The sequence below is a fragment of the Helicoverpa zea genome, chromosome 6 (assembly GCF_022581195.2).
Source record: "Helicoverpa zea isolate HzStark_Cry1AcR chromosome 6, ilHelZeax1.1, whole genome shotgun sequence".
In the NCBI taxonomy this organism is placed as follows: Eukaryota; Metazoa; Arthropoda; class Insecta; order Lepidoptera; family Noctuidae; genus Helicoverpa; species Helicoverpa zea.
The window spans coordinates 3351733-3372985 of record NC_061457.1 but is presented as its reverse complement, the minus strand read 5'-3'; the positions used below and the strand labels follow the sequence as shown (position 1 = coordinate 3372985).

Sequence of the window (21253 nt, the reverse complement as noted above, 5' to 3'; positions counted from 1 at the left end):
ACATTTTTCACGTTATTTTTAAAGTCGAACATCAATTTAGTGTACTCATCATCATCATCATCATCATCATCATCATCTCAGCCATAGGACGTCCACTGCTGAACATAGGCCTCCCCCTTTGATCTCCACAGATACTTGTTGGAAGCGACCTGCATCCAGCGTCTTCCGGCGACCTTTATAAGGTCGTCTGTCCACCTCGTTGGTGGACGTCCTACGCTGCGCTTGCTAGTCCGTGGTCTCCACTCCAGCACTTTTCGGCCCCATCTGCCATCTGCTCTGCGAGCAATATGGCCTGCCCAGTGTACTCATACAAAAACATATTTCAGAGCTTAAAATAATTGTTCATAATATGAAATATTATAAATGCGAAACTATTTTAATCCCTTTGAGAGACGACGCGCGACGCCTGAGTTCCGCAGTGGGAACGTGGTAAACTGATTATCTCAATGTATAATAAATAATGTTTAGTATTTCTACTAGCAAAACGAAATCTGTTCTAAAATTTAATTATATATAGAGTATTATCATTTTATGTAGGTTCTATGAAAGCCACATGATTATCAAAAAAATTAAGCTGGTGACAATCGCACAAGCTACTAATGTCTTGCATGATGCAGAATAGGAGTGGAATTAGGCGTGATAGATAAAATAGAATACATATGTGCTGCACCCGTTTTAAAAATATGTATTAAATTATGTCAATTCTAAATATATTTGTGTATTTATTTTAACTATTAAGACTAATTCTACACCCCTAATCTGCCATTCTGGCTATTCCGCCATACAGTTCAACTCGCGTATTTTTTGTTTAGGCAATCAACGTGAAAGCGTCGCAACAACTTTCTGTTATACATCATGTTGCAAGTTGCGCGTTACACGACAAACTTCGTTTTGTTTGTGATACAGCATGTTTTCTTCTAGTTAGCAGCTGATATTGTTCTCGTGTCTTCATCCTTAAGGGATTCATAACAATCATAAAATAGACTATCCAGGAATATGACGACAAGAAATTGTTCAGAAAAGAAATTTTATATTATAATGCTGAACACGAAATTCAATTAATTCCGCATTATATTCTTCATCAACTGTACTTATTTATCAGAACCTTTTTTCCCCGAACTAAAACCAATTTCCAAATGAACAAACACCTTGAAGTTGGAAATTGATCTCTTTATCACGAAAGTCAACAGAAAAGACGTTTATATAGGTGTTTCGTGCTTAAACTTTATCGGGAGTCTCAACTACTTAAGCGGGTACGTCAACACCCCTTAACAATGGTTAGGAAACTTTCTAGCTAAACGTATTATACACTTTTGTTAGTAAAAGTATCATATTTCAGCGTTCTAGTGTTAAGGTGAAGATATATTAAGTTTTACGTCCATCATTCTCCGTGAAAGAATATCATGTCCTGTATGAAGAATGAGCGATATATTATACCCTCTTTTGTTAAGCGTTCGATCAGTGAGCTATAAAGATTGTTTATGTAGGAATTTGCTAGGAGGATCTTATTCGTTATAATGCTGAGTCATCATTTTTATTAGCTTTGTCGTATTTGAAAACTGCGAACCTATGAGGTGAAGTCACGTTTTATCATCTCAAATTAAATGTACTCTGGATTTAGTAAACTTTTTTTATTCTATCGGATTTTTTTATTGAATTAAAACATGGGATTACGTGATGCTTAAATATTACAGGTAAACATTAAGCTGAAAATCAATTTAGAAGACTCTTTTAAATTACTTGAAACCTACGGACATCTTACATTTTGTCTTCCACGAAGCACTTTTGTTGCAATCAATCACCTACATATTTCGGAGTAGCAACTTTTACAAGCCTCTCAAATGCTCCTATTTTCTATCTTAGCTAGACTTAACAAGATTTTTCGTGTCCAATATCTTGAAGATCACTTGGACAGGCAACGAAGGAGAACACAGGGGACCAACGCTATTGTTTTATAACTTAATCAAAAGAAAAAAAATGACTTCTCCCGACCCGAACATTTTGTGTCAAGAAAATCCTACGGAGATATTTGTCGCTAGACTAGAGCCTGTTTTATGGTACGAGAATATTTCATAACATACTGCCTACAATTATGGTTAAGTCATATATCGTCCCTAAACGAATTATACATAGATACGTAGTATACGTAGATACCTATTTTAGATGAGCTGCCGGATTATTCGAAAGAGTTACTCCGGCCTTGATACGTAAATACTTTAAGAAGGAACATGGTAGGTTTTAGTCAGAAAGAGACCCTTTGTTACGCTGCACCCTGTCATTTGATAATTTCCCATAAAAAATTTGTAGGTATTTTAGATTAATGTGACTATTAATGTAATTAATTAAAAAGCTAGTGAACTTTCTATGAATATAACTAAATTATACTTCTGTTTTGCCCACAGGATGCAACAAGACCTATTACGGAGACATTGGCAGGACGTACGAGCTCGAACTGCATCGACCGCGTGAAGACCTGGTGCCTTACGTCTGTCTCCTCACCATCACTGCTGCCGGAGGAATACATGGAGATTTGGTTCAGGTATGTTGTATATAGGTGCCTAGCTTTACTGGTTTGATGAAGGGAACCCTTTATTAGGACAGTGGTCGTATATTTTAGATGAAGGATTAATTTCGAATATTATTTTAACAATTTTGTAATTTAAGTCATTAATTAGGTAAAAATATATATTAATGTAGTAAAGAAATTATCTCAAAACTACCTTCAAAGCATCTACAGAAAAAAAAACTTGCAAAACTGTGCGACTGTGTTAATAAAAAAGTTAGGATTAAAATATCGTAAGTGTCTCTACTTAACTTTTTTAAAGCAACATGTTGTAACAACATGTTACGAGCACAAAGAGCATTTTGTGCTCGTAAAATGTGTGAGACGAAGGAAGTCGATTAGGGCTACATACCTACCTCGTTAGGATAATATGGGTGATTTGAACCCAAGCACGCTCATTTTACTTTCAGCAATTTACTTTACTATCATCTCCTTCCTGAAATAGTGCAACCAAATTACCTACCTATAGGTTAAACAGTATTTTTGGTACCGTATATTAGCAGATATAAGTCTACATTACTCCTAAATATACATAGGTAACCCTTACTGTATAATACAGAGACATAAATAACGTATCCTCCGAGACGTAACCGACATTCCTGATCAAAGATTTACATTTACTCCATCGCAAATCATAAGTCCTCCGGTAATGCCAGTCTTGAGTAAAAAGGGAAAGTCTGTTAGGTAAAGCACGGATTCCACGGTAAATACCCAGGGGACTGATGGGAAATTTACTGAGTTCACTGGGAACCGCAATCCTTGTGGGAATGCGTGTGTCTGTCACGCGTAGTAGGTACTTTCGTGTAAGTAGATATGTGACTCGAATGCTTGAAGTATAAACAGATTTATTTGTATTTAGCGGCATATTTCTGATTAAATAATGTATGTCATGTATTATTCTACATTATTATTCGTTGTTAAAAACACTACGTTTAATTGAAACGAAACTGATTTTTTTTCCCAACTGTTACCAAATTAGGTTAAATAATAAAAATTATAGACATTCTGAAAAGAGACATAACGAAGTGGACATTTCATTGATACTCTTTTAAGGTTGTTGATTGTTTTTAGAAGTCCCTCTATAATCCTATTTTTATAATATTTTATCTTTGTAAGTACAGCAATAGCTAGTAAAACATCAATAACGCTTTAAATTCTATGTACCCAACGTTCACGGTCTGTGGTTTTTATGATTATAATGCTGTTATAACACCAGTAAATTCCTGCGGCAAAACAAGCACAATAACTGTCAATTTTCAGTAGATTACATTTGTTATTAAGTAATTGAAACGGTGAAATTGTGCACATATCATTTGCAATTGAAATTGTTTTTATATTGGGACATTATTTCACTGCAAAGTGTAGAAGTGTCTTCTATCTTTCTTTTCTTCTTTCTAGAAATACAAGCTGTTGATTTGCATCCGCGCCATATTCAAGGAGGTAATTATGCTAATGATTCTCGACCCAAATCAATAAAAAAATTGGTACGTAATTTTTTTTCTTTAATTTTTTTCCGAATTCTGCAAATGTCATCTAGCCTTATTTAAACTTGGCGCGTGTGTTAATGACCTTAAAACCGTGCTGCGCCCTCACACAAACGCAAACACAAAGCATACGCAACGATTACTCATAAATTTCATTCATAAAATTGGATTACTTCTGAAGTACCACGACATTACAATGACAAAAAAAAGCAGTGCATATTAGTTATTTCCCATCTACTGTAATTCCAATTGATTATATACGTATTGTATGTCCTCCTCCTGAACTATGGCACAAATGCAAATCAACAGCTTGTATAAGTGACTCTATAAAATTGACAATACCCCGTCTGTTGTGCTAAACGGGTACCCTAAAATCAGAAACAGTGAAATCAGTTTTCGAGTAGGAACCTAACTATTGTCATTATTTATTCACCAATACACCAATTCGTTTCACAAACTATTCTTTTGTTTACCCTTTCAACCAAACGCGTGGCGCGTTCCAAAAATATAAAGGGCCATTTATATATAGACTCAAGCTTTTTCAGGGCCCCGAAATGGTCGGAGTATGAAAAATGCGCTGTCAGAGAAGTCGTTTTTTTACCTTTAGCTATAGCCCCTATATATTCACCCCTTATACCCACTTTGTAAGGGTAGGGCACAATATAGGCCATGACGGGAAAGGATATTTTTATATTATGGCGTGATATTTTAAAAGTATGTCTGAGTAATTTAGGTCGTGTGTCTGAAATGGGGTTTATATGTCTGCGTTTTGCATGAAATTATTTTGACTTCAGTAGGTGTGCCCTGGGAGTTATTACTTCATTTAGGGTGAATGTTTAGGTATATCAAAAAATGTATTTTATTTACCATTTTTAATTACTGCAGACCATTATAATCATTAAAGTTAAAAAATGCTAGACCACTTCTAGGAAAGCCTCAATCTTAATTGAAAAAATAATAAGGTAGAACAAGTAAATAGGTATGAACACTGTGTAGGTAGCATTTAAATTGGAAAAAATTTTTCCTTAATTCTCTGAAGTGACTATAATTTTCAATTTACTTTTCATACTCAATTAACAGTACCGTAGGATTTTTAATGAGCAAAGAATGCTTTATTAATTAATTACTACCTTAACGTTCTTGTCATACTAATGAAGAGAGAAGAAAAACTTGAACAGAAATAGACGCAACCCTTCAGAAATGTATTTTATAATTCGTTATTGTCCTTTTACTAGTCGTTTTCTCACTGTAAAATATAGTCTATGCTACACGCCAAAACTGCAGGTTTCCAACAGTTAAAAAATTCAAATCGGTTCAGAAATTACGGAGTCTTTACTGACAAAAAGTTCCCTTTTTAATATTTTTATAGATATAATTTTATTACCCAATCAAACATACTTTTAATATTACCTAGGTACATTCAGAAAACCTGCCATTTTGAATTTTGCAATACAATCTGGGTGTAGGTCGTAACATTAATTGTGGGCTTGCAAAATGGGAGGGTAGACAATGAGGGCGTTTTAATTTCTTGTATCATTTACAATAAAATTTGGGTCACAGGACCATTAAAAGAGATGCGATAAAATCAGATTGTAACAATTAAAATTATTTTTTTCGGACATCGTCAATTTCAAATACTGATCGGAGCTGAAAACATAATAGCATGGGTGCTCAAAATTTTGGAGCCATAAGTGGTAGCCTATACTAAGTCACTTCGATGGTAAAAATAAAATGATTTGGCTTTTCAAGTAATCTCAATAAACGAACACCTTACCAACATTAGATTAAGGATTGAAAATAAATATGTATTTAACTGTTAAATCCGGTAGATTAAAAATTCTGTAGCAAATAATTACGATTTTACTGTGACTGCAAACTGTAACTGATCTAATCGCCTTGTTTTACGTAATAGAACAAAGTTAGGTTCGGTTACGTTCATGGCTTGATTCCCGCATTGAACAAATATTTGTGTGACCTACAGATAGTTTTGCGGGATGTTTACACATATGAAACTTGTGCCAGTAAACCTCGCAATGATACATTCCTAGAATCCATCTTACTACTACTTCGTAGCTGCAAAGAAAAACAATAATTTTAGCAGTGCTGGTCCTGATTTAAAACTTGTCTGATCTCAAAAATAGAGGTATAGTTGGGCTAATTTATACTATTCTATTTGTATATGCCTCCAAAATATAGATTTAATAATAATAATTTAGAATATAGTTTAAGAAGTTTTTAACTTTGAAGATTTAATTTTGCCACCTTTACCTATAGAAATAAATTAGTTGTCAATCAATTTCATTTATCATTATTTGCGGTAACTACCACAGTACCACTTTGAAAAATAGGTATAAATGCGATAATTTAATTTAGTTTAGCTCACAGTGTAGTCTCACCGCAGTCGTTCTTGCGATAAGCCCGACCGACCCTAAACCTTCACAATTATTAGGTGTAAGCGTATGCCTCAGTTGAGATTTTGTTATATTCCAAAATTATTTTTAGCGGCCTAACCTTTGTTTAACCTAGTTTTTAGGTAACACAGTTTGGGCTCGGAATAACGCCAGTGTTATCTCTGAAGACCTTTTTCACAGCTACTAAATATGCTACATTTTAAGCCTTTCTAAAAGAGGTTTATTCGCTTGACCAATTTTTGGCGATATTCCTTAATCTATATTAATAAAAAATACGAAATATATTTTCTCGCAAAATATTTTTAACTCGGTGTGAGTCTAGAAGATCGAGTGTTTTCAAAGAAAAACAAAGTTACAAGGCGACGCAATCGCAAACTTTAACTGTACCACATTAAGTTTTGCACCTCCGCTGAACAAACAAACAAACAAATAACGTTCTTACACCCACAACTTGCACTCTGTTTGTACAAACGTAATATCTACGTGATATATAAGTACCTATAGGTATTTTTTTCATTTCCTCGAAGTAAACATCTCGGCTATACCAATACGTTGATTGGTTCTTACCAATCGATACATCTTGGTCTCTCGGGCTGTCAATGACAGGAGGGTCGATCGAATTGCGCCTTCCGATAATATCAGGGAATCTTTCTTGTAACAATGCTGGTTTCCTTTATAGAAAATGCCTTCTGCTTTTTTCAGATCATTTGTTCAGGTTCTATCGTAAGTGAAATAGTAGCAAATTATCTTCATGCCATCATTAATCCGAATAATTTCGACAGTAATATGTTGTCTTTTGTTCTTGAATTTTTAACTAACCAAGTATGCCGAATTCGAACGAGCAAAAGGTGAGATGTTTCAGTATGTATTGAATTCCTCGTGCGAAAATATAAAAGGTGCTCCAAAAATGCTTGGAATCAGAGCCTGCGACCTGTTACGTGTGGCATCGTTATTCCTAGATTTGGTTATTTGGCTGGCACTTTTTCATCACGTCAGTTGGTTATTTCGCTGGTACTTTTTCATCAGTTTTCGACTTATTAGAATGAAGAAACAATAGTTTGATGTTTTTGAGGCAAAATATTGTATTCATAACAAAGCCGCGAATAGCGTCAGTTAATATTTATTGTTTAAACCACATAATGAAATAAATATAATAAAATACGGGGCATAAATTACTTCTAAAGAACTAAAAACCAAGAGGCTTTCTCAATTCCGAATTCTCTAATAATGGAGAAGATCTGACAAGAATCTCCATAATTAACATACCTACTCCTTCATCTATCTAGTTCCAATATTTTATCGACTTACGTTCAAAAGGGACCACCAAGTTCCAGTGTAAAACAAAAGCCGTTTGCAGTATCGAAACACATTATTAAATCCCTACCATGTTCTGCTTATTACATTTGAAATTGAACATGGCGCTCGGCTTTTGTTTTCGTTCCCATTGTTTTTATCACTTTGTTTATGAACTTCGTATGTAGGATGCTATCAAAGTGAGGAAGAGCGGAGTTAATATTGCACTAAATGTTGCTGTTTTTTAGGATGTTAATGTGTAATAAACGTGATGTTTCTGGCAATAAAATGGGCATTCTGATGATTTCCGTTGATTGTAAAGATGGGATTAAAGAAGAAATGCAGTAAACTATAGCAAACCTTTTGAGAGGGAGATACCCCGTCCAAAAAACTCAATTTTTGCACAACGTGCTCGTATAAAATCCTCATTGACCCATTTCATATTATCTCATCACTATTGATGTTAATATTTTGTTTCTGAAACGACGTATTCAGCATTCACCTGTCACATTGCATACCTACATATCATCCTTTCACACGAAACCGCCCGGGAACAATTTGCCAGATTAAACTGTTTAACATGCATAGGTAATGCTCCTGTCTATGCTAGTGAATAACCCAAAGTGCTTGTAACAGGTTACCCACAATAATGTTGAGCAAATACACACTACCCTTAAGCTGTACTATGGAACTATGTATCACAAAGGGAAGCTTTAGTCTCTAAATAATTTTGTGAGAAATGTTAATGTATCCTTCTGAAATATCCTAAAATGTAATGGCACCAGTAACTACCACACATTACCTATGTTCGGCACTCTTTAAGCCATTACTGTACTTAGTTATGGACCTATTTTCAGCCAAACACAAAGGTACAAAGGATACAGCAACCTACCATTTTAATCTGCAACCCGTAAAGCAACAAAATTAAGAGCAGCATTTATGTATATTCCTCGTGCCACCCCATGTGAGGTTACCCTAACCATAATTGTCGTTAAATCGCGATATACCTATATAAACTCTTGCTACGAACCTTTATAATTACACTGCAGGTACGCCTTTATTACTGGCTATTACATCTTGTTTCAAACTGTGTTGCTTCGTTCGAACTTCGCTCCACCCTTTAATTTGCATAATTAAAAGGACTTTACTCATCGATGTTTCTTTTTTATCTTTATTTACTAGCGCTCTGTTATTAAGGCTGATTGCAGATGATAGATTTTGTAGACTCGATAAAATCTCTTGAAGATAGGTACATAAAGCGTCTATCAAGCTTCGCCTTTTGGATTCTAAATTCTTCGTATATTACCTTGGGCCGGCGTTTTATTTCCAGATTTGTAGGACCCACTTTTGTGATTTATCTGGCTGTTATGGGGCTGAAAGTTTATGAAGCTATCATGCCTCTGGTGCTCGATTTGTCCATCTGCAGCCCGCATAAAGTTGAATGGAGCCCGGACGCTGGGTTGCAAGCATTCTGCATGCAAATAAATTGTTGCTAGTAACAAATTGGAGTCATTAGTCATGTGCTAACTTGAGTTGGTGCTGTAATTCTATGCCGTATTTCGAATTAAAAAGGGGATGTTTCTGTTAGACTAGAAATCCGTTTCCTCTTTTTTGTGCCGTTTTAATTTTACCTATAAAATAAGGGTCATTTTATTACCACACTTGTTTTTCTTACGCAGTGAAAAAAATCAGTTTTTTTTTTAATATAATTTTGTAATATACTTAAAAGGCAAGGCAACAATTGCTCCTAAAAATAAATATCAAAACTGTTTTCAGCTCATTTTGAAAACAACAAACATCAGTAATCGAATCGGCTTTTAATATAGCTCATTGTTATTTAATGCTATCACATGAATTTAATTTCCAATAGCAGCTTATAATTAATTTATCTCTACAAACACTCGTGAATGCAAAACTGGGTGAAGGTTTTTGTTTATTCGTTTTATTACGCAATACCTAGAACTGCTACGTAGGCAGAGTTCCGAACAAATGTACGAAAAAAAGCGTAAGCGAGGATATTAAAATTTCAACTTTGAAATTAAACTTCTGAAAGGTTTAGTATGAAACTTGTATGGCCATTAGTAATATCCATTAATAGACTTATGGGTTTAAGATTATAGTAAAACCCATCTTTGTTTCTTTTGGAGCCTTTTGAGGAGTTCCTTCCAACGATCCCAAAACCCCGGCAGGCTTCAACCATAGAGGAGCCTACTGAGTCTTCTGACTACTTTGAGCCGCACGTAGAACAAAACTCGTTGCATACACAAGCCTGTCCTTGCTAGACCGTAGGCGTGTTAGCCACCGTGTACAACGCCCAAAAAAGGAGTAAAAATTAGAAATAAGACACTTGACCTAGAAATAATAACCAATAAAAGACTTTTCAAATAATTTTTGTTCCTTCTGGAGCCCTTTTGAGTACCAGAGCTCACTGCCGCAGTCCTGTTAAATTTTGACCCTAAGAGGCTGACTAAGTTTGCTGCCTGCTCTTTGAACAAAACCCCTGGAACAAAATAGTTCGCAGATATGGGCCTGTTGTACCGTAGGAGTCACCGTACCGTCACGGTAGGCGTCACACGCCTCCTATAACTCACCGCCCACAAGGCTTGTGCCTTGCAGTGGGTTTACACGTGGAAGTCTATAAATGCAACCACTAGCTATTTACGTGTACCTATTTCTAACAATGTTAACATGCTATCTCACTATGGCAGCTTGACATTTTCCTTTCTTAGTTATGACAGCGTTCCGCCAAAGGGCAGCGGTAAAAATAATGTATTTCTGACTCAAAGATACACGTGTTTCATAAAATAAATATTAGTCGGTAATTATTAGCTTAAGGCTGTTTGTCAGACATTTTGACGTCTAATTATTAGTCGTTATATAAAATACACAAAGAATACATACAGTTTATGTACAACGACGACCTTAACCCAGAATTGAGTTCTCTTACAGCATACGTAGAGGCAGGGTAAATTAAAATGCACAACGGAGATAAATCAATGAAGAAACATAACTAAGTATTTTATATCAATAAACTTAACAAATGTTCCTACTACCTATGTCGTAACGATAGTTGAAGATGTAAATCACAGCCAAGATCCTCAATTGAACGTGCCTTCTAAAATAAAACTACCTATAATTCTTAATTAACATGCACCATATAGCAGCAAAAGAACGTCCGAACAATACATTTTACTTGGCTGCGCGGAGTTGCCGAAGTAGGTCAGTGGTTGTGTCCACGCGGTGACCGGAAAGTGCTGCGACGCGATAAATATTACTTAGATGCCGATCATGGTAGATTTTTTTGATTTAAAACCATAGTTTTTTTATTAGTATTCGATAGTGGTAGTTTGTTGGTGAATTATGTGCTTTTATTTTTGGTAAACTGCTGCCAGTTTTTTTTTTCGTTTCGATATTTAAATTTTGAGTTTTTATTACTAACTCGTTTGACATTACTCGTCAGCTGTCCATTGTTCATGCAAAAAGAAAACAAAACCGCAAAACAAAAAACAATGTATTCCAAAAACAAAAGCAAAGCGTAAGCAATATTATGCTTAATTCAACCACAAAACAGTGTTGCTGTTTCAAATAATTTAACTCTTTACAAAATAATTTTGATGAATAAACAAAAAAAAAACGAGGTTGCGGACGCTCTCATTACTTGCTTTTTTCCTTCTCCTTTTGAAATCAGTCAAAAGTTTCATGTGATTGGCGACTGGGTTCCCTCGGAAAAACTTTGTGTGGGCTCTTAAGTACCCGGTTCTTATTGAAGTAAGCAAGGGGAAACATTTTTCTAAGAAATATTCTCCTATTGAGTTTTTTTTAAGTAAAAATAAGCTTTGATAAAAAGTTTATTTTAAAACTGCAGCTTTGTCGTGAATTGGGAAAGAACTGTCCTTCATATTTAAATTTTTTTTTTTCAAATTAGTATCAGTTTAAAAATATATAGTCAACTCAAAATCACGCTCGCCAATGTGAAAATATGGACCTATCCCGTCATAAGTTTCTCTCCCCAAGCTGTTCCCTAGATATAATTTTACAAAATTTTCGGGTCTGTCGCCCACACAAATGGGCCGAGGGCTTTGGGACTGAATATCAATGTTCCCTTAATTTACACATTCATTTTTAAGATGGAAACTGTTTTTCAAGTTTGACACACCAATTGAATGTTTAATTCATTTTTGGGGTATCAAGCTTTGTTGAGTACGTGACCTGCAGTTTTAGTAGGGTAGGTGTTGAAATGAGTACTCATTGAAAAAGAGAGGAAATTGATTCGACAATATTTTTGGCACCAACGCTCGTGCCAGCACCAACATTGGTTTAGGGAATTGAGTTTATTTTACTAAGTAAATATCACAATATTATATTGATATGGTGAATCTTATCTTAGCAAATCTGTATTTACAAAATTATATACGCTGTTTTGTATATAATTTATCAAAAATATTATATTTCAGTTCTTTAAATACATCACACAAAGACGAAAAGAGCAGCACCTATTCAACATGTGTATACATAGAGAGACATTCCACTACAAGACGGACAAAAATCCAAATCACTCGTTAAAATCAGCGCTCTAATTCAGACCTGCTGAAACATGCCAGTGAATACTTAAACCAGATTTGGCAAACATTCAGCCAACGTCCGTGCCGATTTGATGCGCCCCTAACACAGAGAACGAAATAATTAGCGGAGGAGCCATAACGAAAAATCATTTTTTGGAATACCAAAAATCGTTAAAGAGTCGAAAGAGTTACCGTGAACCTGGCACATAAAGGACTTCAGTAGGAACCCGATGGGTTTTAGTCAGTAAGAGTCTGCCACTCCCTCACGCTCCTAACCCACAGCGGAAACATTTGATGTTTTCCCATTTAAAAAAAAATGTCTCAAACCCAAAATCCTCCTTAGTTCATTCGTAACTGATTATTTTGGTCATTCCCGCCGTACGAATTTGAACTAGAAGAAGGCGCTGAACTGCGTTATGGCATCTCCGCTTATCCTTATTCCGTGGCCTCGACTTATCGCCACTGAATTAATAATTACGGGTATCCGATGAGCTTGCTCTAATGGACGTGCGGATATTCGTGGTTCGGTTATAAATTGATGTCATTGGTTGCGGGGATTAAGGTGTTGCAGACTGTTTAATTGTGTAGTCATGTAGTTGCCGAATCAGTTTTGTTTGTCATTGTTTTGATTTGGTTGATATGCTTTTATATGACGATGGGATTTTGTTTTAATTTTATTATAGCTGTGCGTACGTATCTCATTATTTTATCCGCCTATTTGTTCCTTAACTATGCTTAGGTTGGCTACCAATCTAACTGAATGCAGCTAAGTGCCAGTATTCTACATGGAATAGCTGTCTATCTGACTCCTGAACCCAAGCCACAAACTGGGCTACCTGATACACTTTAGTGTAACTGATTACCTATACGATTTTCTGGCTTCTGAGTATCCGTAAAGACTACATACTATGCTGTAAATAGCTTAGTATCGATAAAATAAATAAATATCGTATAAAATGAGACCAGATTTCTCTTACCTCAGAGTCAAGTTTCAGTTCAATCTTTATGCAAATATACTCCTGATAATATTTCAACGTCAAGCTGGCGTGTGACCTGAGCTATGCTTACGAAAATTCTAAACATTTTCTCCTTTACAGTATGTCATGTGACTTAGCTTATGTAAGCTAATGTACACTGCACACTGTAGACTAAAAAGTCGGCTACCAGTTGGCCTGATGGCTTGAGAAAATATTTTTTAAGGGAATCGTGAATACAATCAAAGTTTTCAATCAATCTCGAACAAATTCCTGATTGTTTAATCGCATCGTGAACCACCATCGGTCTGATACCGATCAAATGCCTGATCGTTTGTTGTTGCTGTGTGTAGTAATACCTACCTTTTCCATACTGATTTATCAGCCTGAACAAATTGTCGGCCGACTAAAAGTTTGTAGTGTGTGGTTACGCTAAATCTACGTAATGTTATACAGAATATTTATTGCCAACATTTTTCGAATACCTAAGAAGTAATGTGAGATTTTGCCGTACAGCTGCATACTGCAAGCAATCCAATCTCAGTACGTTGTTATAACTTTGAGCGAGATAAACTTTTCTAGACAATTTTCATTTACGTGATAAGTTTTATAAACAGACGAGAGAGCATGTAACGTGAAGATAAATTATTTAAGTAGAATAACTAAAAGAGGAGAAATATTTCAAACAGTTGCTACTTTCTTCTACTCTTACAGAAGCGAATGAAGATTGTGTAGCAAGAATTCATAAAGATGGTACCCACTACCCACTATGTGAAATCACAACCAATTAAATTTACCATAGATTTAAAAAATTTGCGACAAAAATAATTCTAAACACGAACTTCGAAGGTGTTCTCCACCATTGAAGACGACAACAAGACTTAGGCAAACTATCAAAAAATTCATCCCCAACCCGGATCCATGATTCAAACAAAAAACTAGGACTCGGAGAACACTCGGGCGTGGATTAGCGACAAATCCAAGGCATAAATTAGCCGAATCCCTGAAGAGAATGCTCTGACAGACACAGTTGCATTTTGCCTGCCAAGTTTAGACTTTCAACGGCTTGTTCCCATGTGCTCCATAAATACCTTTCCGACGGGTTCAAAGCGAAAAACCAATTCTTTAAAAATAATAACAGTATTTCCGCGAGCTCCAAAAAATTTTTAGTGAAGTTCGAAATTTTGATATTTTTCTAACGATACACAATTTTTTTTGGAGCCATGTGGAAGGAATCTGAAGGCATATTTTAATTTATTTATTTTCTTCTAAAAAATTTTGGACCCAAGCAAGAAATGTATGAAAACTTTGCTAACTGAAAACAATAGGTTTGGAGTAAGCTGGAACATGCCGTTTCAACTGCGGTCTGCTACGAACACATAGTAAATTAGTCCCATGATTGCGTTTCTTGTTCGTTCCAAATATGGGATCCGTAAGGGGGGAACTTGGGTGGTTTGTAAAGGTAGATCAGGGGAAAATTGCTTGCGCAAAGTATAAACAAACGAATAACGATGCTGAGATGAGGAAAGGTAATGTAAGCAGAAGAATTGTATTGGGAAGTGATGTAGTTAGGTAGGTACCTATATTGCGTATAAAAAAAGTTAAATCTCAAATTCAAAAAGGTGGGGGTGCTCAGTGACATAGTGTACATAAAAAAAAATGTACTTTGAATTATTGTTGAAATCATTTGCTTTTGTTCGGTTAAGTAGTATTATGGTTGCCATTGAAACAAAACAAGCCCAAACCAAACTTCAAATAACAAATGAACTTCAAATTACAATTAGGCTTGAATAACACAATCAGTGTTATGTTATAAATAATTCATTGTAGTAATAATAGCTATAGTTTGGAAATTAACGTGCATTGTTATGGTATGCTCATATGAATTGAATTAATGCTTTATAATAGTAATTATTTCCAAAATCATTACAGTTAATACACTTCAAGAAATGGAATTACAAAGCCCTAACCCTTACTGTATATAAAAATAATAATATCAATATCATTGCAAGAATAAAATTTTGTTATAAAAACAACAACATACAAAATGGCAGGTCGAAATAAAAAATGGTATTGTAGTGCGCGGTAACCCAGTGGTTTATTGATGATTCCGATCGCTCAATGTTCACGCAACCAAATATCGAAAATTCAGAGAATATATTTTTTATCGAATGTCAAAAATGCGTTGTTTTTCATCGAGAAATATTATATTCTCTGTCAGAGCCCCAGTTGGTAGGTTATACATAAAATTGTGTAGGTACTACTTTCGTTTACAGGAAGATACCTCTAAGAACTATAACTGGAAATAGCTTTCCACCTGTACGCCAATATAGCACGGGTGGCCAATAACATTAATGAAAAATAAAATAATAAATATCCGTACATAAATCAAACAAGTCTTATAAATCATCATACAAAAAATCACGATGCAATTATTCCTCTACCTAAATTAAACGTGAACCCAATAAGTTAGATATCTGATAGAACTTCAAAAGCCTGGCTTAATTTGTCTGTAATTTCATACGCTTTCTGGTCATCTTTCACAATCCACGTGGAACCGCTTTTCCCTAGATCTATTACTTCTAGAATGCCTGACACTGCCGACCCCACCCTGAAATTAAACAAAATCAATTTAGATTTTTTCTTGTGTGAAAATCCAATGAATAAAGTTTTAGCTGGCCCACACTCAAATGCATGACAAATAAAATTTACCTTTAAGTAATAGTGCAAATGTTACTAATATACTTACCTATATTTATGCAAAGATTCATGCACGTACATCTAAAGAGAAACTTACACTACTCAATTTTATCAGAAAACTCGTTGCTGCCAAACTATCTTCATCAACGCGAAAGTTTATCTAGAGCGAATAAATAAGGGTGCTTATACAGAACAGCAGAGCAGGCACGAGATGTGTGCACACTGCATAATTTTAGTCCGAATTCTGAGCTAAGTGGCGACTAAACATATTCAAGAACATTATGCACAATACAGAGAGAGATCGGTGTTGTAGTTTCAGTGGAGTTTGTAATCAACTATCCTGGATATTTTATTACGCATTTGGGCCTTAAAAACAGTCTCCACTACATGGATGATGTGGACTTAATTTTTCATTTATCATGCCTAAGTATTACAATGCTATCACAAACATAACATGCAACTAGCTTCTGACTTTTTATAACTACCAATAGCCAGATCAACATGAATTAAAACTCCTAATAGTTAATGTAGGACTTTATAATTCATGACACCCAAAACGCTCTGCTACACGCCTTCCGCGTTCCGCTGTCTCTATAACAGCTACCTAACGATCCTCACCTCTGCCTCACGGACACGCGGGAAGCAATTGGCTCAGCGGAATCTTTGTCGAAGTTCTGCAAGTTGCTTCTGTGTAAGATGGCCGTGTCAGTCGGCCCGAGGCACACTGTGATGACGCGGACTTTGCTCTCTGAATATAATTTTTCTGCCTGAAAATGGAAAAGTTTTTTGAAATACTCTGTTTTATTTTATTTCGTTTGTCTCTCTGTCTATCTCCGAGTATTTGTAATAAGCTATCTTATTTTTCATGAATCACAACGATTTTAATAACATCTTTAATTTCAATTCCCAAAGAAAAAATTACGGATTTTTAAATTAATTCCTTTATATAACTACTTTCCTGAATTCTTAAAATAAACCAACCGTTATCTCTCTTTTTAATGGCCTAACTACTCTCCCACGCAAAACAGATAAGTTTTTTAATTAACCTACTTCTACTTTCCACGCATTAAAAACAAAAATGAACCTTACCCCCATAGCAATACTGAACTGTAGAACAGCCGTTTTCGTCGCGGCGTACACAGGCAGATGGCTCCCAAGGTTAAGCGCCAATAACGATGACATATTAATGATAGTTCCCCCATTTCCCCCTTTATTCGCCCCCATTATATCCAAGGCTTTCATTGTACTGGTGACCGTTGCAGTCTGAAAAATGGAGTCGGGAGTTATGGCAGCTGTAAAAGACGTGAATGGGGAATGGGATAATCGTAAAAGTTATTATGATATTGATGTTGGGTAATGACTGTGAAATTGTGTACTTATTCAGTCATGGCTATGTTATGAATTCGATGCTTTGTTTGGGTGCATTTAGATAAAACGAAGACGAAATAGGACTTGGAAATAAGCATTTTAGGACTTTTTCTTCTATTCTCGAAATTCTTTGAATGGATTGGTACAGAGTTAGTTTGTTCTTCTTTAAAGGATTTTTCTAAGTGGGATTAGAATGAGGATTTATTCAGTTTTTACATATATCAAATATAGTCTTTGGAAATACAGGAGACTATGACCCTGCAGCATTAGCCTTTCAAGCACGATCACAGAAAATGATCAGAAATTAGTATAATCATCAATAACCAAGTCTGTATCTATTTGTACGTCTAAAATTACTTTGAAAATTGATAATGAATATTGATCTATCTATAAAGGGCTCTCCATTCATTTTCAGAATACTTAAATTAAATTAGTTAAGAACATCTTCTGAGCAAGCCTACTTTTGTATTGTTTTGTTGTTACGTCGAACTGACTACCAATTTCCGACTCAGCGCCATGGTTCGAAATGTAATTCGATTAAATGTTCGTCTTTACAATCTTGTTCTTCCTTTGTAATTTCATTATTGATGAATTAAAAAAAAGAAAATCGTTTTTTAAGCTTTTGTTAGGTTAGAAAGATATTTTACGTAACTGACGGTCACTAATTCTGTTTTTTTCATAGTATTTTTAAATTAGAACAATATACCTGATAAGTCTCTACCTCTTTTACAAGTGAACTTGCTAATAAGTTCTACCACGTAAACAATCAAAATTTTCCCTTTTGAACTAGATAATTTCGCAAAGGTTCACTATTTTTCACTATTTTATCACACATTCCACCTATTTTATGTTTCTAACGACACTTCTGTGGTCCAGACCAATGTTTACGTGAATTCAAATACGTTAATATTAGATCAAAAAATCCCAACAATAGAATATCGTTTTATCCCACCCAAATACGAATAACGATCATTCGAAACACGAAACGCATTCAGCGTCTAATCGAATCAAAAGCAAATAACTCAGGGGAAGCCACGCGAAAGCTCATAACTCACAAAATTAATATCGACCATCTCCTGCGTTTGTTCGACGACGGTAAAACCGCAGCATAGTTTATTATTCTGTTCAGTTACAAGTATTAACTTCTAAATATTAATAAGTTTTAAGTTGTGAATACTTGGTTTGTGTTGTTGAAAATCAAAGCAATGTTTTTGGTTTAATGTTACTTAACGGAAACTAATAATAACTCTTTTGATTGATACTAAACTTGTTCTAGCGATTTTCTAGAACCGAAATTCTAAGTGACTGATTGCAGGATTTATATCCTAGGTTCTAGTATAATTGTGTATTATTTAGTTAAAAACCGAATTTTAAAAATTTATCACTCTTAAAGTTTTGCCTAAGTGACCAGACCCCTCTAAATAAAGGTTCTAAGATCGTTAAACAGCGATTAATGCGATTTATACAGTACACTTATATCTGCCTAACATTATCATACCCTTACAAATATTATGATGTCAAACATCGATTACATACGTCAGCCTCATCTAAAACAATGTCAAAAACAAAAAAAAATACTCACAAAATTAATATCCACCATCCTCTTAACGTTTCTGTCATCAATACTCAACACGGCAGCATTGTTAATAACCGCATCCAGTCTCCGGTACTTATCCAGCACTTGTTTGTATGCTGCAGTCAGCTGGGCTTCGTCAGAAATGTCGCATTTTATGAACTTCGCTCTTAGGGCTCCGAACTTGGTTATGAGCTCCGCTTCTAGAGCTGAACCTTCTCTGTCTGCTACGTCGAGGAATGCTACATGCTGGAAACGTAGAAAGGAAAAAGTAAATAGGGTAGCTAAGTATGTTGTGGAGACGAATCCAGAGAATCAGAAATAAAAAAATATAACCATAATTAATAATAAGGCATGTGCTAATCTCAATAACTACAAAAAAAAATTACTTCAGACTTGGATAACCAGAGTAGGCCCCAAACTACGCTGGTGAACCCAATGGCGGTATTTCATATCTAAACGGATCATTGGATCAATTTCGTCATACATTGTAATTATATACTCCGGAGATCTCACATTCATAAAACTTATTTCAAAAGTTACTAAAAAATCTTTTAAGACTAGAAACCCCTTTACCCCTTTACCCCTTCTAAAATATCGTGGCTTTGTTTAAGCTATGGTTTAAAGAACAACAAAAACTCCATCTCAAAATCACTAACAAAACACGATCTTCCGTACTCTTTTCAAGTAAAAACAGTACATTGCAAACCCTGTTTAAAACTCAGACTTTGAAACTACAAAGTAGACTGATGGTCTGATGTTACACTTTGCACGGAATATTGAAATTTAGTTTTTAACATCAGCAACTTTCAAACCACGTAGTTCCGTAAAATGGACCGTTTAGTAACAGCTTGTCCAAACAAAATGCAACATTTTGTTAATTAAAATAGGTTTACAGTTAACTGTTTGTGTTTCTAAACTACGGACTGTTACAAGTAAAGCGTTTGTCTGAGCTAGAAATAAGTTTATATTTCGGATAACGTTTTGAAGTTGCGTCCTGTGTGTGTAGTTCTATTTCCGTGTTTAAATTAGTTTATTAGTTATTATAACTTACTATGTGCAATTTGTTATTGCTTACTATGGCGTGAAACCGAGACTAATTTAAATATGAAGGCCGCATAATCACAATTCAGTATAGGTATATGAGATCTATCTAGCATTGGCCCATAAAAAGTTGAAATATACTTAAATATTCACAGTACCTATAACTAATGTCCATATGTCGTAGTCTAATATATAGCCCTTAATTTTGGCCATACTTCTCCACAAAATATTTACTTACTGAATAAGTATCTAGTTTGTATGTATTGTGTTATCTTCAATATTCACCGAAAGTGATAGAATTCAAGGCCCAACAAGTACGAAGGACTGACTGCTAGGTCAATGTTAAATCTGAGTGTGAAATCAATTACTGATATGAATGCTCATAATAGATAAGCTTTCGCTGTTTTCGAACATCATTGTGAATAAACAAGATGAGTAATATTTTAACTGAGGAAGCATGGAATAATACTGGAGATATCTTGAATATATTTTGTTTACGTATCATAAAAATATACACCAGCATGCTTCTGAGACCTAAGACATAAACACAGTACTTACTCTAGCATTTTCATTGAGTAGCCCTCGAACTATACCTGCGCCCACGCCAGCGGCACCACCAGTTACCAAGAACACCTTATCCTCCACACACAACATACGTTTCACTAAACTAGCCGCCATTTTGTTTTTCAAAAATTAATTTATTTCATAATTCGAACTCTAAAATAACAATCTGTGACACGAGTGATCAAAACAATGACTGTTATCGAACTAATTTCTTCACGCCGATACACTTTATCAAAGTGATAAGAGGCGCGAATTCGAATCGGATTTTATATCTTTATTGCTTTGTTTAATCATTACGGTTTCTATGTAAGCCGTTTTCTTTAAAAAGGCTTTAAAGACTTTTCATATTAAGGGAACAAATCCTGACCAAATTTGACATTCCTGGTACGCAGCAATACAATTGAAAAAAGAATTGATTCAAATAGTTACTACATAACGAGGGTTAAGAACTAGAGTAGCGTAAGGGCAAAAATACAAAATTTTTTTTTTTCACCATTCGTTTATTTAATCCCCATATTTTTATGTGCCAAAAAACTGGAACGATGTAGTGTGTTGATTGCTTAGTTAGTACAACAATAACGTATAGAAAAAAAAGATATTTGTTTATTGCCAAAATGAAGTGTTTCTACTTACAATAATCTTGACATTATTTTCTCAAAAAAATTACGAGCACCACGATCGTAACTCGATTTACAGAGCGAATAAGACACCAAATAT

General features: G+C 35.0%; 2 protein-coding genes across 2 annotated transcripts in view; one reads left to right on the top strand and one right to left on the bottom strand.

The window, feature by feature from the left end:
* LOC124630994 overlaps window positions 1-21253 on the top strand; it is a 133487-nt gene that overhangs the window by 85709 nt on the left and 26525 nt on the right. The window contains exon 3 of the mRNA XM_047165061.1: window positions 2403-2539. Within this exon, the coding sequence (XP_047021017.1) occupies window positions 2403-2539 (137 nt within the window). The remainder of the gene's footprint in view (window positions 1-2402; window positions 2540-21253) is intronic.
* On the bottom strand, window positions 15361-20756 carry LOC124630996 (15-hydroxyprostaglandin dehydrogenase [NAD(+)]-like). The gene is made up of 5 exons (XM_047165064.1): window positions 20531-20756; window positions 18938-19177; window positions 17077-17250; window positions 16606-16754; window positions 15361-15898 (listed from the first exon to the last, which is right to left on the bottom strand). The coding sequence occupies exons 1-5, from the start codon at window positions 20648-20650 to the stop codon at window positions 15757-15759; spliced, it is 825 nt and encodes a 274-aa protein (XP_047021020.1). The 5' UTR covers window positions 20651-20756; the 3' UTR covers window positions 15361-15756.

Coding starts and splice junctions, on each gene's coding strand:
- LOC124630996 (XM_047165064.1), bottom strand. CDS start 20,650: ATGGCGGCTAGTTTAGTGAAACGTATGTTGTGTGTGGAGGATAAGGTG. Junction 16,755..17,076: donor AGTTCAGTATTGCTATGGGG/GTAAGGTTCATT, acceptor TTCCATTTTCAG/GCAGAAAAATTATATTCAGA. Junction 15,899..16,605: donor CGCGTGTCCGTGAGGCAGAG/GTGAGGATCGTT, acceptor GTTTAATTTCAG/GGTGGGGTCGGCAGTGTCAG.